Source organism: Hyla sarda, chromosome 8 (assembly GCF_029499605.1).
Source record: "Hyla sarda isolate aHylSar1 chromosome 8, aHylSar1.hap1, whole genome shotgun sequence".
NCBI lineage: Eukaryota > Metazoa > Chordata > Amphibia > Anura > Hylidae > Hyla > Hyla sarda.
In genome coordinates, this window is record NC_079196.1 from 216284696 (window position 1) to 216302335 (window position 17640).

Below are 17640 nucleotides of genomic sequence, written 5' to 3' on the forward strand. Positions count from 1 at the left end.
TTACAAATCTGTTTAACTTTCTGGCACCAGTTGATTAAAAAAAAAAGTTTTCCACCAGAGTACCCCTTTAACCGCTTAATGACTCACGGTTTTTCAGTTTTTGCACTTTCGTTTTTTCCTCCTTACCTTTTAAAAATCATAACCCTTTCAATTTTCCCCCTAAAAATCCATATTATGGCTTTTTTTTTGGGTCACCAATTCTACTTTCCAGTGACATTAGTCATTTTACCCAAAAATTCACGGCGAAACGGAAAATAAAATCATTGTGCGACAAAATGGAAGAAAAAAACACCATTTTGTACATTTTGGGGGCTTCCGTTTCTACGCAGTGCATATTTCGGTAAAAATTACACCTTATCATTATTCTGTAGGTCCATACGGTTAAAATAATCCCCTACTTATATAGGTTTGATTTTGTCGCACTTCTAGGAAAAATCATAACTACATGCAGGAAAATTTATACGTTTAAAAATGTCATCTTCTGACCCCTATAACTTTTTTATTTTTCCACATACAGGGCGGTATGAGGACTCATTTTTGGCGCCGTGATCTGAAGTTTTTATCGGTACGATTTTTGTTTTGATCCGACTTTTTGATCACTTTTTATTAATTTTTTAATGGTTTAAAAAGTGACCAAAAATAAGCTTTTTTGGACTTTGGAATTATTTTGCGCGTACGCCATTGACCGTGCGGTTTAATTAATTATATATTTTTATAGTTTGGACATTTCCGCACGCGGCGATACCACATATGTTTATATATTTTTTTTATTTACACTGTTTTATTTTTTTTATGGGAAAAGGGGGGTGATTCAAACTTTTATTAGGGAAGGGTTTTTTTTTACTTTTTTTTTTTTTTTTTGCAGTGTTATAGGTCCCATAGGGACCTAGAACACTGCACACACTGATCTCTTATACTGATCATTGTTATCCCATAGGGACCTATAACACTGCACACACTGATCTCTTATACTGATTATTGTTATCCCATAGGGACCTATAACACTGCACACACTGATCTCTTATACTGATCATTGTTATCCCATAGGGACCTATAACACTGCACACACTGATCTCTCATACTGATCATTGTTATCCCATAGGGACCTATAACACTGCACACACTGATCTCCTATGCTGATCACTGGCGTGTATTAACACGCCTGTGATCAGTGTAATCGGCGCTTGATTGCTTCTGCCTGGATCTCGGGCACGGAGCAGTCATTCGTCGATCGGACACCGAGGAGGCAGGTAAAGTCCCTCCCGGTGTCCTGTAAGCTGTTCGGGGCGCCACGATTTCACTGCGGCGGTCCCGAACAGCCCGACTGAGCAGCCGGGTTACTTTCACTTCAGACGCGGCGGTAAGCTTTGATCGCCACGTCTGAAGGGTTAATACAGGGCATCCCCGCGATTGGTGATATCCTGTATTAGCCGCGGGTCCCAGCCGTTGATAGCCGCCGGGACCGACCCGATATGACGCGGGGACATCGCGTGACACCGCGGCATATCGCGGGAGCCGGCGGAGGACGTAAATATACGTACTGCGTCGTTAAGGAGTTAAAAATGTCTCACACGGCTGAAGTTTGTTACACTGCATCAGTGTAGGACAGTGTTTCCCAACCAGGGTGCCTTCAGCTGTTGCAAAACTACAACTCCCAGCATGCCCGGACAGCCTTCGGCTGTCCGGGCATGCTGGGAGTTGTAGTTTTGCAACAGCTGAAGACACCCTGGTTGGGAAACACTGGTGTAGGATGTAGTCGGTCAGCTTTATACAGCAGCACATTTATTTGTCCTGGATTCAGCTTTCTATATCCTTTTACTCTTCTCTATCCCACAGGTTGAAGTTTAAGTTTAAGCGTGGCAGCGTCCCGCCATTGATGCCGCTAGAGTTCGTGGGGTGCATTGGCGGTTGCGACGAAACTCTTCGAGAAGTCCTAGATCTGAAATACCTGCAGGGTGGCAACAGAACAGCCCCTCAGTCCGGCCCAAGGGAAAGAAACCACCTACAGGCGAACCAGTCCGGCAACCGTATGGGCAACTCAAGAGACGGGCAAAGCCGCCAACCGCCCGCCAAGAAGGAGAGGAATCCGAAAGTCGTGGCTCCTGCCGTACCGGCATCCAGCGCGGAAAATAACGAGGTGGTCTGCAACTGCGGGGTGAACGCTGTGCAACTGACTGTACGCAAGGAGGGGCCCAACCAGGGACGTCCATTCTACAAGTGCGACGGAGGAAACTGCAACTTCTTCTTGTGGGCGGATCAGGAGGGCGGGGCTGCCAGGAGTGCCCCGCCCCTGCAGAGCTCTGGAGGGCGACCCTCCAATTCATTCACTAGTGTACGGGAATCCAGAGGTGGAAGCGGGGACGGGGGATCGGAGGGTCAGACTAACTGTATGTGCAATCAGCCCTCGGTCACTCGTACGGTGCAGAAAGAGGGGGCAAACAAGGGCAGACAATTCCACACCTGTTCCAAGCCCAGAGAGCAGCAGTGCGGGTACTTCCAGTGGGCGGACGAGAATGCTCCACCAGGTAAGGGAAAGGCGGGAGGGGGTTAATTCCAGGGTCCCATTTCTTGCAAGTGACTTCCTGCCATAAGCTCCGCCTCTGAGAGTACAGGAAGCTGAATGGGACATTTTTTTTTTTTTTTTTTATGTTGGACTTTATATAAAGAAGCACTATGGAAGCATCTTGTTTTGCTTTTATAATGCAGCTTGGGCTATTATAAGGGTGCGTTCACACGGCCGTCTGTCCCCGTTTTTTTTTTTTCCCCCCCTCCGTTTAGGTTCCATTGTTGTTGCTTGTAAACTAGGGGTGTGAATCGCCAAGAATTTGGCGATACGATTCGAATCACGATACCAGTGTGGCAATTCGATATATCCCGATATATCGCAATACCGTCTAGGTGACGATACATCGCGATATATCCCGATACATGGCCCACCAGGGAGCATTCATAGATCCCAATAGACGCCGCTGTCAGCTTTGACAGCGGCGATCTAGTAGTCCAACGCGCACTTTTCTCATTTTATCCCGTCCGGGCTGCAAAATAAAAGAAAACGCACTTTCTCTTACCTGCCAACGAGCCCCCGGAGCTCCGATACAGTCCGGTACAGGTGTTCGGTCCCCGGGCTGTATTCTTCTTACTTCCTGGTAGCCCGGCACGTCACACGGAGCTTCAGCCTATCACCAGCAGAGGCGGGACATCGCTGCGGCCGGTGATAGGCTGAAGCTCCGTGTGACGTGCCGGGCTAACAGGAAGTAAGAAGAATACAGCCCGGGGACCGAACACCTGTACCGGAGTGTACCGGAGCTCCGGGGGCTCGTTGGCAGGTAAGAGAAAGTGCGTTTTCTTTTATTTTGCAGCCCGGACGGGATAAAATGAGAAAAGTGCGCGCCGGAGTACTCCTTTAATAGCCAGCCGCGGCGATCGCCACATGCTGGCTATTACCTGCGGCCCCCGGCTACTGAGAACAGCCGGGGGCTGCAGAGTATGGAGCGGGCACGAGTCCAGAGCCCGCTCCATACACAATGCAGAGCACCGCATGCTGGATACTAGCGGCGGTGATGCATCAGCGGCCCCCGGCTACTGAAATCAGCCGGGGGTCGCAGAGTCGGAGCCCGCTCCGTACACCCAGAGCGCCGCCGCGTCAGATCCGGCCCTGCCCGGCTCCACAAATGTGGAACTTGTATCTCCTGATGCCCGGGACATGCTGTCCCGGGCGTCAGGAGATACAAATTCCACATCCCTAAAAGAATCGATTCAAAAATATTTTGAATGGATTCAGTATCGCCAAGTGAAAAAATCGCGGTAATCGCACAAATCGATTTTTTCTTACATCCCTATTGTAAACTGATTACAAACGGTTGTAAAATAATCCCATTGATGTCAATGGAATTTTTTTTACAATCCTTTCGCACCCGTAAGCGCTCATTTCCGTTTTTTTTTTTTGTTTTTTTACGGGAGAAAAGACGGTGCATGCAGTATCTTTTCTCCCGTCAAAAAAATGGATACAGTAAAGTTAACATTGAAGTCTATGGAAAACGGATGAGCATTTAATGTCGTCCGTTTGCATCTGTTTTTTTCAATCCGTTATTTGATCTGTTTTTACTTTTGAGCATGCTCAGAACAAAAAAAAAACGGAAAACATCCGTCATTGTTTTTTTGTTTTTTTTTATAAGTCCGTTTTTATTTTTAACGGGAGAAGAACGGGACGGGTCTAGACGGCCGTGTGAACACAGCCTTAGAGAATAATGTACAGGTTCTAGTGTATGCCTTGTGCTTACCTGTTTTGCTGATGTGGCAGGCATGGGTTAGGCCTCAATGCACACAGAATCTCTGGAATGACTTGCAGCCTACATTTCCCATGAATCCTCTGGCTCTGGCTGAGGTGTTTGATCACTGCACCTGGTCATCTAATCAGGCTGCTGTTGCTGGAGGTCACACAGGTGAACTCATTAGACTCATAAGTGGGTCGGGGTCAGTTCACACTACATGCAGTTTTCATGTGTTTTCTTAGTTATGGGAATTATTTTAAGAGAAATATTGAGGCAAAGATGTTTTTACTTTCATGTTTTATGGAGATTTGAAGTCTTTAGGTTGTGTTCACACGTTTTTACTGTATTTTAGCTGTTTTTGCAGCAATTTTCCAAAATCATGGTAAAAATGAAATGTTTTTACCATATATTGCAAAACGATTTCTTAATTTTTGCAATCATTTTGGGAAAAGCACACCGAAACAAAGGAGATTTTTTAAACTACTATATTTCCTGATTCCATAGCGATAGCAGCAGCAGTATACAGATAGAGCTGAAGGGAAAGTGTATAGCTACTATATAAATATCCTGATCCCAGCAATATACAGACACAGCTGGAGGGGAGGTGCATAACTACTATATTTCCTGATCCTATAGAGATAGCGTCAGTATACAGATAAATCTGGAGGGGAGGTGTATAACTACTATATTTCCTGATCCTATAGAGATAGCGGCAGTATACAGATAAAGCTGGAGGGGAGGTGCATAACTGCTATATTTCCGGATCCTATAGAGAGAGAGCTGGAGGGGAGGTGTATAACTACTATATTTCCTGATCCTATAGAGATAGCAGCAGTATACAGATAAAGCTGGAGGGGAGGTGTATAACTACTATATTTCCTGATCCTATAGAGATAGCGGCAGTATACAGATAAAGCTGGAGGGGAGGTGCATAACTGCTATATTTCCTGATCCTATAGAGAGAGAGCTGGAGGGGAGGTGTATAACTACTATATTTCCTGATCCTATAGAGATAGCAGCAGTATACAGATAAAGCTGGAGGGGAGGTGTATAACTACTATATTTCCTGATCCTATAGAGATAGCAGCAGTATACAGATAAAGCTGGAGGGGACGTATATAACTACTATGTGTGGTGGTATTACAATTTGTCTCCATTCACTTCAATGGAACTGAGCTGCAATACCACACACAACCAGAGGACAGGGTGGCGCTGTTTTTTTTGTTTTGTTTTTCTTTATAAAGAAATCGGCTATGTGGTCTAATCCTGGATAAACTTATTTTAACTCTTTGTATTTTTCCCTTCCAGGAGGTTCTGGCAACTTTCCCAGCGCATTCGGAGGAGGCGCCCCAATGCAACGAGGTTCCGGCACAAAGAGCAAACGGTCTGACTATAATTCTTCAGATCGGGGGCCGACAGCCAAAAAGCCGCGGACTTGTGGAATATGTCACCAGCCCGGACACAACAGGACGAACTGTCCCCAGAACAGATGATGGGCCAACGTTTTATGTGTGCTGTATGTACAGGAACGGGGCATCTCCCAGACTTCATCCTGTTCACTTTATCTGTTGTATAGATGTTATACGTTTCGTACGTTGCAGATCTTGACGGTCAGTTTCACGTATGTGTGCTATAGACCAGTAGTCTTCAAACTGTGGACCTCCAGATGTTACCAATCTACAAATCCCAGCATGCCCAGACAGCCACCGGCATTCTGGGAGTTGTAGTTTTGCAACATCTGGAGGACCACAGTTGGGAGACCACTGCCCTTTGTGCCCACTACTGATCACCCATCTGCCGGTCAACAAGGGTGAAGTGTTGCCAGAGCCCTAAAATCACAGAGGGGTTATCCAGGAATAGAAAAGCGGAGCTAATTTCTTCCAAAAACAGCGGCACCCCTCGGGTTGTGTGCGGTTTTACAACGTGTTTTACTCCATTCACTTTAATAAAAAAATGAGCTGCAATACCGCACACAACCTGAGAACATGGGTGGCGCTCTTTTTGGAAGAAATTAGCTTTGTAAGGTTTTTTTTAATCCAGGATAACCCCTTTTAAAACATATAAAAAAAAAAGTTACATTTTAGGAGGGCGAGCCACTTTATTTGTGGTTTTTTGTTTTCTTTAAATTCAGTAAACTAGTGGTAAGTGATGGGAAAAAGCCACGCTTCAGGTTTTTCCAGACCTAGCTCATTGTTTCCCAACCGGGGGGCCTCTAGCTGGTGCAAAACTACTACTCCCAGCATGCCCGGACAGCCTTTGGCTGTCCGGGCATGCTGAGAGTTGTAGTTTTGCAACAGCTGGAGGCCCACCGGTTGGGGAAACTGTGGGGGAGATTTATCACAACCTGTCCAGAGGAAAAGTTGCTCAGTTGCCCATAGCAACCAATCAGATCACTTCTTTCATTTTTAACAAGGCCTCTGCAAAGTGAAAGAAGTGATCTGATTGGTTGCTATGGGCAACGGGGCAACGTTTCCTTTGCGCAGGTTTTGATAAATCTCCCCCTATATGTTCTAGCCTATTCTTTGATCAAGTTGAATCTTGAATCTGACTACAAAGGCGGACTGGTTGCTAAGGACTTGATAATGGCCCTAATGTAAAAGACTAGTTGTTAGGCAGTGTTTCCCTAGCAACCAGACTGTCTGACAGGCAGACAGTCTGGTTGCTAGGGATACACGGGGTCGTAAGGCAGGAAGTCCTTTTGCATCCAGTCTGCATTTTCTTTAAGACTTTAACTTGAAAGGTCAGTGTTTCCCAACTAGTGTGCCTCCAGCTGTTGCAAAACTACAACTCCTGGACGTGCTGGGAGTTGTAGTTTTGCAACAGCTGGAGGCACACTGAATGGGAAATACTGATTTAAAGGCATGTCTTCTCTACCGTTAGTCCTCTAGAGCATGCTCATGTCTAATAGTGACTCTAGATCGGTGGAAAACTACAACTCCCAGCATGCCTAGACAGCCTAAGGCTGACTGGGCATGCTGGGTATTGTAGTTGTGCAACAGCTGGAGGCACACTGATTGGGAAAACACTGGAATAGATCAAAGAATAGGCTAGGCGGTCTGGCGGTACTGCCTGCTTATTGACTCCATGTAAAAGACTGGTTGTTAGGCAGTGTGTCCCTAGCAACCCGACTGTCTGACAGGATTCTGTTCATATGGATTGGTCCAAACCTGACAGCAGAGAAGAGGAGAAGAAACCAAGAAGTTAAAGGGGTTATCCAGGAATAAAAAAAATAAAATAATGATTTCTTCTGAAAACAGCGCCACACCTGTCCTTAGGTTGTGTATGGTATTACAACTTGGCTTAATTCACTTCAATGAAACTGAGCTGCAATACCACACACAACCTGCGGAGGTGCTGTTTTTGGAAGAAATTAGCAGATTTTCTGCTTCCTTAAAGTAGGGAACTACACTGCCCGAGCATTCGGAACATTTAGTTCCGAACGCTGGGTGCGGGCAGCGGAGGTTGTGATTTCACGACCACACCCCTTATGATGTCACACCTCGCCCCCTCAATACAAGTCTATGGGAGGGGGCGTGACTGCCGTCACGCCCCCTCCCATAGACTTGCATTGAGGGGGCGCGGCGTGACATCATGAGGGCGTGGCCGTGACATCGCAACACCCGCACCCAGCATTCAGAACTAAATGTTCCAAATGCTCGGGCAGTGGAGTACCCCCTTTAATGTGTTTAGCTCTTCCTACATTTTCTTTATAAAAAGTTTTTTTTTTTTTTTTTGCTATTACAGCTCCGTCTGCGCTTTCCTACAATGCAAAACGGGGACAACTGTTCTGCAGCCATATTACATTTACTAGAAGCAAGATAATATAAAGAAAATGACCTGTCACATTAGGAGGGAATTATTATAATTTTTTTATTATTTTAATAAAATAATGTTTGTATTTGGCCAGGTTCATCTCCAACTTGCCAAGTGGAGTCACAATTATTACTGTAAACCGCTTTTTGTGCGGCGTTTGTTCACTCTATTGACACTTTTTTATGTGTTTTTTATATAGTTAAATAAAACTATGAAAAAATTATTGTGTTTATTTCATGAATATATATTTATATATATATATATATATATATATAAAAAATATAAATATATATACATACACAGATATACACACACACATATATATATATATATATATATATATATATATATATATATATATATATATATATATACATACAGACACACAGCTGTTTTGTGATCCAGCTTGATCATTGTATAGTGATATACAACCTGTTTTATATTGTTCTAGATATCTCTATAGGATTAAAGGGGTTCTCCACCACATAAGATGATTTTAGTATGTACCTGGCAGACAGTAGTGGACATGCTTAGGAAGGGTCTGCGCTTGTCTTGGGGCTAAATGGTTATGTTGAGAGATTACCATAACACTGTGGCTAGCTTTTTGTGAACTGGGTATTTCCTGTTGGGGTTCGTTCTCTTAAACTACAATTCCCATAGTCCCTGTGTGAGGGCACTTTCCTCAATTCCACACATAAGCCACCCCACCCATTGAAAAACACATGAGCTGCATTCCATTCAAAAGTCCAGTGTTTTCTAAGCTGGCTGCCTCCAGCGGTTGCAAAAATACAATTTGTTGCAAAATGATCTCCCTCCCACCCATCGGTCACTCCACCCATTGAAGCAGGACATGCCCCCTTTGCACACCTGACTAGTGATGTAATTTCTCGGCAGCACTGCAACATGGGAAAACCTGAATATGCTGTTAAAAATAAATATCGGGGCGAAAATCACAGAGGAATTGCAAGACCACCATCACACACCGGTACAGACACTATATTATGAACTACGCTAACTTTACAGCCCCTGTAGCATAGTCAAATAAAAAAAAAAATCCAGGACTACCCCTTTAAGATCTGGGGACTGTGAAGGAAGGTGGAAGCAAGGAAAAGTTCCTTTTATGTTCCTGGGACCAATTCATGATTACATGGCCATTGAGGATGGTGCATTGTCCTGCTGACAGTCTCTTTCTGACATATGGGAGGCAGCTGCCATGTTGGTTAGATAAGCCCTACTGTTAGTACCTGTCACCAAAATAAACCTTTCATATATTGTTCCTTATGTTATTATAAGACACTTTGCTGTTTACTTGTTAAAATTCTCAATCTTTATATGTTTTTAATGTGATTGGGAACAGAACAGAGCCACCTAGTGGCCGTTTTTCAAACCGTTAATTTGGTCTCCACTAGTGTTGCTCGCGAATATTCGCAATTCGAATTTTATTCGCGAATATCGCATATTCGCGAATATAGCACTATATATTCGTAATTACGAATATTCGTTTTTTTTTTTTTTTTTCACAGTACACATCACAGTGATCACCCCTCTTTGCTTCCAGCTTATGTGGTGTAAGAAGGCTCTAATACTACTGTGTGAGACTGGCGTGCGAATTTTCGCATATGCGAAAATTTGCATATGCTAATTTCCGCATATGCGAATTTTCGCTTATGCTAATTTTTTATATGCAATTTTTCGCATATGTTAATTTTCGCATACACGAATATTCGCATATGCGAAAATAAAACGAGACTATTACGAATATGCGAATATTCGCGAATATGACGAATATTCGTCCATATATTTGCGAATATTCGCGAATTCGAATATGGCCTATGCCGCTCAACACTAGTCTCCACCCGGACTTGCAGAAGTCCAAACTCAGGAAGTGCATGCGGGGCACAGCTCTTGCAGGCTTCAGTGATGTCTCCCCTGCTGGAGAACACCCCCTTTCTCCTGCCAGGAGCTCACACAATGTGAGCAAGGGGAAAGATATGATACACAGCTTTTTAAAGCTCAGAATTTTTTTAAAGGCAGGAGAGGTGTTAGGAGTAGTTAGGGAATATAATCAGAGTTAGTTTAGAAAATATGGTTTGATGACAGGTATTTTTTTAATGTTTATTTACAGGTTTCAGGAGCCAAGGTGCACCAAGAAAGCATTCCCCACACCATTACACCTCATCCACCAGCCTGAACTGTTCATACCTGACAGGAAGGGGTCATAGATTCATCATGCTACCAAATTCCAACTGTCCCATCAGCATGGTGCCACAGAGATCTGGATCCATCTGAGCGGGCCATGTTTCTCTATAGAGATCTGGATCCATCTGACCAGGCCATGTTTCTCTATAGAGATCTGGATCCATCTGACCAGGCCATGTTTCTCTATAGAGATCTGGATCCATCTGACCAGGACATGTTTCTCTATAGAGATCTGGATCCATCTGACCAGACCATGTTTCTCTATAGAGATCTGGATCCATCTGACCAGGACATGTTTTTCTATAGAGATCTGGATCCATCTGACCAGGTCATGTTTCTATATAGAGATCTGGATCCATCTGACCAGGCCATGTTTCTCTATAGAGATCTGGATCCATCTGACCAGGCTATGTTTCTCTATAGAGATCTGGATCCATCTGACCAGGACATGTTTCTTCACATAGATCTGGATCCATCTAACCAGGCCATGTTTCTCTATAGAGATCTGGATCCATCTGACCAGGACATGTTTCTCCACAGAGATCTGGATCCATCTGACCAGGCCATGTTTCTCTATAGAGATCTGGATCCATCTGACCAGGTCATGTTTCTTCACAGAGATCTGGATCCATCTGACCAGGCCATGTTTCTCTATAGAGATCTGGATCCATCTGACCAGGTCATGTTTCTCTATAGAGATCTGGATCCATCTGACCAGGCCATGTTTCTCTATAGAGATCTGGATCCATCTGACCAGGCCATGTTTCTTCACAGAGATCTGGCTCCATCTGACCAGGTCATGTTTCTCTATAGAGATCTGGATCCATCTGACCAGGCCATGTTTCTCTATAGAGATCTGGATCCATCTGACCAGGTCATGTTTCTCTATAGAGATCTGGATCCATCTGACCAGTTCATGTTTCTCTAGAGATCTGGATCCATCAGACCAGGTCATGTTTCTACACAGAGATCTGGATCCATCTGACCTGACCAGGCCATGTTTCTCTATAGAGATCTGTATCCATCTGACCAGGACATGTTTCTCTATAGAGATCTGGATCCATCTGACCAGGCCATGTTTCTTCACAGAGATCTGGATCCATCTGACCAGGACATGTTTCTCTATAGAGATCTGGATCCATCTGACCAAGCCATGTTTCTCTATAGAGATCTGGATCCATCTGACCAGGCCATGTTTCTCTACAGAGATCTGGATACATCTGACCAGGTCATGTTTCTCCATGGAGATCTGGATCCATTTGACCAGGTCATGTTTCTCTATAGAGATCTGGATCCATCTGACCAGGCCATGTTTCTCTATAGAGATCTGGATCCATCTGACCAGGCCATGTTCCTCTATAGAGATCTGGATCCATCTGACCAGGACATGTTTCTCCACAGAGATCTGGACCCATCTGACCAGGCCATGTTTCTCTATAGAGATTTGGATCCATCTGACCAGGCCATGTTTCTCTATAGAGATCTGGATCCATCTGACCAGGCCATGTTTCTCTACAGAGATCTGGATACATCTGACCAGGTCATGTTTCTCCATGGAGATCTGGATCCATCTGACCAGGCCATGTTTCTCTATAGAGATCTGGATCCATCTGACCAGGCCATGTTTCTCTATAGAGATCTGGATCCATCTGACTAGGCCATGTTTCCCTATAGAGATCTGGATCCATCTGACCAGGCCATGTTTCTCTATAGAGATCTGGATCCATCTGACCAGGACATGTTTCTCTATAGAGATCTGGATCCATCTGACCAGGCCATGTTTCTCTATAGAGATCTGGATCCATCTGACCAGGTCATGTTTCTCTATAGAGATCTGGATCCATCTGACCAGGTCATGTTTCTCTATAGAGATCTGGATCCATCTGACCAGGCCATGTTTCTCTATAGAGATCTGGATCCATCTTACCAGACTGTTCTACTCTTCTCAGTGATCCAATTTTTGATTTGTGTAATCCAGGAAAGATTTAATCGCAAAACGGCAGGAGACTCTATAAAGGGGCCAGTGTCATTAAAGAGTACCTGTCATCAACTAAACTTTCCCTGATCCCCCTCCCCATCTGTCCCTTACTCTAACTATGCCTATCCCTGTGTTTATTGAGGTTTAAAACACTGTGGAAATACCTTTTTTTATCCCTCTTCATTAGCTCAGGAGCACTGTCTTTCTGAGGGGTGGAAGGAGGCGGGTCCCGGCAGGCATGATGTCACATAAAGCCTGGCTGGGACTCTGCTTCTGCCAGTCTTCCTGTATGCTGCTCTCCCTCTGCAGCAGTGCTTCCCAACCAGGGTACCTCCAGCTGTTGCAAAACTGCAACTCCCAGCATGCCCAGACAGCCAACAGCTGCATACAGAATAAGTACAGGGGAGGGACGGCAGCCTCTAACTCTCTCTCTCCTGTGTCTCTCTGCACTAAAAAGTCAATGCTGAGAACCAGGGGCGGTGGGAGCAATTACAGAGGCAGTAATTAAGATGAATGTTGGGGGGGGGGGGGCACAGAGCATGGAGTGCAGTGAGATAATACAATGTATAAGATAACGTGTGGTGAGGGGGAGGGGGAGGTGACTGGCTGTTATATGAGAGGCATGTGCAGGCTTGTAGCTCACAATACTGAACTTCCTGTGGAAGGACCAGAGCCCTTTCAGCATTAGTCCTAAAAGCTGTACACTTACTATGAAAAGCATAGGAAGCTGCCTGCAGACCAGGCATAGAAGAGGGACCCCTAGTGGCCAAAAGTATAAAATGAAAAAACTGGTATAAATATTAATATTTTTTAATGAAGATATATTACAATATGTCTTCATTAATGATTATGAACAACATATTAAAAGTTTTGTTGATGACAGGTACTCTTTAAATGATAAAATCCCCATCACTTGCATCCACCACTAGGGGGAGCTTACTGTATACAGTTTGTACATTGGCCTTAATAATACAGTGTACAGGTAGCTCTTTATAGTGGCTGCAGTTACACAGAATATAGAGTGGGGCAAAAAAGTATTTAGTCAGCCACCAATTGTGCAAGTTCTTCCACTTAAAAAGATGAGAATCCTGTAATTTTCATCATAGATTATAACCTCAAATTTGAGAGACAGAATGAGAAGAAAAAAAAGCCATAAATTCACATTGTCTGATTTTTTTAAAGAATTTATTTGCAAATTATGGTGTAAAGTAAGTATTTGGTCAATAACAAAAGTTCATCTTAATACTGTGTTATATCCCCTTTGTTGGCAATGACAGAGGTCAAACGTTTTCTGTAAGTCTTCACAAGGTTGCTGGTATTTTGGCTCATTCCTCCATGCCGATCTCCTCTAGAGCAGTGATGTTTTGGGGCTGTCGCTGGGCAGCACAGACTTTCAACTCCCTCCAAAGGTTTTCTATAGGGTTGAGATTAAGAACTGGCTAGTCAACTTCAGGACCTTGAAATGCTTCTTACAAAGCCCCTTCTTCGTTGCCCGGGCAGTGTGTTTGAGATCATTGTCATGCTGAAAGACCCAGCCATGTTTCATCTTCAATGCCCTTGCTGATGGAAGGAGGTTTTCACTCAAAATCTCATGATACATGGCCCCATCCATTCTTTCCTTTACACGGATCAGTCATCCTGGTCCCTTAGCAGAAAAACAGCCCCAAAGCATGATGTTTCCGCCCCCATGCTTCACAGTAGGTATGGTGTTCTTTGGATTCAACTCAGCATTTTTTTCTCCTCCAAACACGACGAGTTGAGTTTACCATAAAGTTCTACTTTGGTTTCATCTGACCATATGACATTCTCCCAATCCTCTTCTGGATCATCCAAATGCTCTCTAGCAAACTTCAGACAGGACCCGGACATGTACTGGCTTAAGCAGGGGGACACGTCTGGCACTGCATGATTTGAGTCCCTGGCGGCGTAGTGTGTTACTGATAGTAGCCTTTGTTACTTTGGTCGCAGCTCTCTGCAGGTCATTCACTAGGTCCTCCCGTGTGGTTCTGGGATTTTTGCTCACCATTCTTGTGATCATTTTGACACCACGGGGTGAGATCTTGTGTGGAGCCCCAGATCGAGGGAGATTATCAGTGGTCTTGTATGTCTTCCGTTTTCTAATAATTACTCCTACAGTGGATTTCTTCACACCAAGCTGCTTGCCTATTGCAGATTCAGTCTTCCCAGCCTGGTGCAGGTCTACAATTTTGTTTCTGGTGTCCTTGGACAGCTCTTTGGTCTTGGCCATAGTGGAGTTTGGAGTGTGACTGTTTGAGGTTGTGGACAGGTGTCTTTTATACTGATAACAAGTTTGGACAGGAGCCATTAATACAGGTAATGAGTGGAGGACAGAAGTTACAGGTCTGTGAGAGCCAGAAATCTTACTTGTTTGTAGGTGACCAAATACTTATTTTCCACCATAATTTGCAAATAAATTCTTTAAAAATCAGACAATGTGATTTAATGGATTTTTTTCTCATTTTGTCTCTCATAGTTGAGGTTCTAACCTATGATGAAAATTACAGGTCTCTCCAATCTTTTTAAGTGGGAGAATTTGCACAATTTTTGCCCCACTGTATAATTCACCACTATGACTGAGTGTTTCCCAACCAGTATGCCTCCAGCAGTTGCAAAACTTCGACTCCCAGCATTCCCGGACAGCCAAAGGCTGTCCGGGAATGCTGGGAGTTGTAGTTTTGCAACTGCTGGAGGCATGCTGGTTGGGAAACCTTGCTCTATAAAACGTCGTCTTTATTGCTGATGGACAAATATGGCGATTTTATTCTGGAGACTGGACACAGCAAAGAACTATGTACCCAAGATCTTGGCTCACGTGCCCGGAAAGCTGGAGAGATGCCACCCTCGGCTCTGCCCCAAGTGCTGGCTGTTCTGCAGGCTACAGCCTAAAATAACTTTAATGTGAACCAGCTGTCCATCACCCTCCCCCCACCACGATCCTTATAATGGTATAACCCGGCTGCTCATGTATTTATGATAAGAGCAGGGATCTCGTGATCTAAGAATATACAGGTCGACATGCCACCCAATAAATACCCACCCTGGTGTGCCAAGCAAAAGCACAGATGAATGTCTGACCCCCTTGGATGTGCAGGGAGGGTCATGTTAGAGCTGGGCGGTATGACCAAAAATGTGTATCACGGTTAAGTTATGGTGGTTCCACTGTATTTAATGGTGTTCCCCCCCCCCCCCCCCCCATCATATGACCCGTGGGCGCTGCATCCAAACCCCCATTTATCAGCCTAGCACTGTACTGTACCCCACATTCGGGAATTAATCATATGTCACCCGCAAGCGCTGCTCTCCTCATCCTCCTGTGAGTTGCGGGCCGCCGACGCTGAAACTCTGTACTGCGAGCCGCCGGCGTTGAAACTCTGTACTGTACTACATATTTCTGTGCCTGGGCTGCAAAAATAAACAAAATAAACCTTAACTCACCTTCCTACGTTCCTCCCGTTGCTCCGGTATCGGCCTCACGCTGGGGATGGAAATGTCACAGAGCCATCAGCCTATCACAGGCCGCAGCGATGTTCCGTTTCCTCCGGTGATAGGCTGAGCGCACTGTCATGTAAGAAGCCGGCCATCACCGGCCGAGGTGGGACATTGCTGCGGCCGGTGATAGGCTGATGGTTCTGTGACGTTTCCATCCCCAGCGTGAGGTTGATATCGGGGGAATGTAGGACGGTGAGTTAAAGTTTATTGTGCTTATTTTTGCAGACCGGGCACGAGGAATATGTAGTACAGTACAGAGTTCCAGCGCCGGCGGGCCGCAACTCCCAGGAGGACGAAGAGAGCGGCGCTTGCTGGTGACATATTATTAGTTCCCCGATGTGGGGGTCAGCGCAGTGCTGGGCTGATAATTCATTGGGGGGGGCGGTGAGAGAAGCAGAGCAGCGCCCGAGGGTCACATATGATTAGTTCCCCGATGTGGGGACAGCCGCTGCAGCTGATAATTCATTCATTCGAGGGGGGGAGGGGGGGGGGGCCCAACCGGTATTGCAGGATGGGAGAATATCATCTCGTGCAGGAAAAAAAAAATTTGGTATTTGGTATGAACCGGTATACCGCCCAGCACTAGGTCATGTGACTTTCTGGATGTGACCAGTGAATACAGCATCATTGCATTGTATATGACAGTCTGGTCAATAGTCTGGGATCCATGGCCGGCATTCATCATTGTAAGTGAAGCATTTTTCTACACGTTTTTTTGTGTGCTGGTAATTAGAGTTGAGCGAACGTACAGTAAATCGGCGCGTAGGGAACCTCGCAGCTCGGCTGTTGATTACTTTAGTCTGCCTAAATTAGTTCAGCTTTCCAAGGGCTCTGGTTGCCTGGAAAAGTCTGGGATGACAGTCTTAGGTCTCCTAGGTCTGTATCCACCTTTTCCAGGCAACTGGAGCCCTTGGAAAGCTGAACTAATTTAGGCAGACTAAAGTAATCAACAGCCGAGCTGCGAGGTTCGCTACAAGCCAATTTACTGTACGTTCGCTCAACTCTACTGGGAATGCGGAGGAGCGCCAAATTTATTAAATGGTCACAGAGCAGGTGATACATTTTGTGCAGGTCACATTTCCTGAAATTTCTGTCTTCACATTCACCAAAAAACTAAGCTAAATCTGGGCTGGTGTCGTTTTAGAGACTTTTCAGTCGCTTTGTGCCTTTTTTGCACCTTTTCAAAAATAAAAAAAGTGCAGTTGATAAATCCCTTCCATATCATGGGTATTGCCAAAATCAGTGGATTACAAGTCATAATCACCAGATGTGTGTAAATAAACCCTGCTTGCACCTTTTCTGGACACAAATAACAGTCTAAAGCCAATGATAAATGTCGGCCCATGAGTTTAGTTGTGGTTGCGCCTTGTCCCCATGCTTTACACTGCAGCTTCATCAGATTGCCCGATGGGAGTATACACAACTTTATACACAGTAGGAAACACAAGTCTGTTTGATTCCAAAAACAGAACCAGAGCTCTCCGCAGGTTATGTTCATGTTCTTTATCTAACCCTGGACAACTCCTTTAGGCTATGTTCACTCGTGCAGATTTTTGCAGTGTATTTAGCAGCGGATTCGCTGGTGAAGGCCCCGCTCTATGCTGGCTTTATATGTGCCTGCTGGTAGCGGTAATACGCTGCTACGAGCAGACACAGTGCGGCGATGTGCGCGGCGTACTCGCACATCGTGGCCGCTCTCCCTGCTCTGAGCGCGGCAGAGAGCTCCCGCGATGTGCACATCACAGTGTGTCTGCTCGTAGCAGCGTATTACCACTACCAGCAGGCACATGTAAAGACAGCATAGAGCGGGGCCTTCACCAGCGGATTTGCAGCATTAAATACGATGTAAATCCACACGTGTGACCGTAC

General features: G+C 45.0%; 1 protein-coding gene across 3 annotated transcripts in view; it reads left to right on the top strand.

Moving 5' to 3' along the window:
* TOP3A (DNA topoisomerase III alpha) overlaps positions 1-8284 on the top strand; it is a 50413-nt gene extending 42129 nt beyond the window's left edge. For 2 of the 3 annotated variants that reach the window (XM_056535543.1, XM_056535541.1), the window contains exons 19-20: positions 1837-2525; positions 5580-6515. In XM_056535543.1, the coding sequence (XP_056391518.1) occupies positions 1837-2525; positions 5580-5764 (874 nt within the window). In that variant the 3' untranslated portion in view covers positions 5765-6515. Of the gene's footprint in view, positions 1-1836; positions 2526-5579; positions 6516-8015 lie in introns of those variants that run through there. The other variant, XM_056535542.1, reaches the window with a different exon arrangement.
* The last annotated feature ends 9356 nt before the right edge of the window (positions 8285-17640 follow it).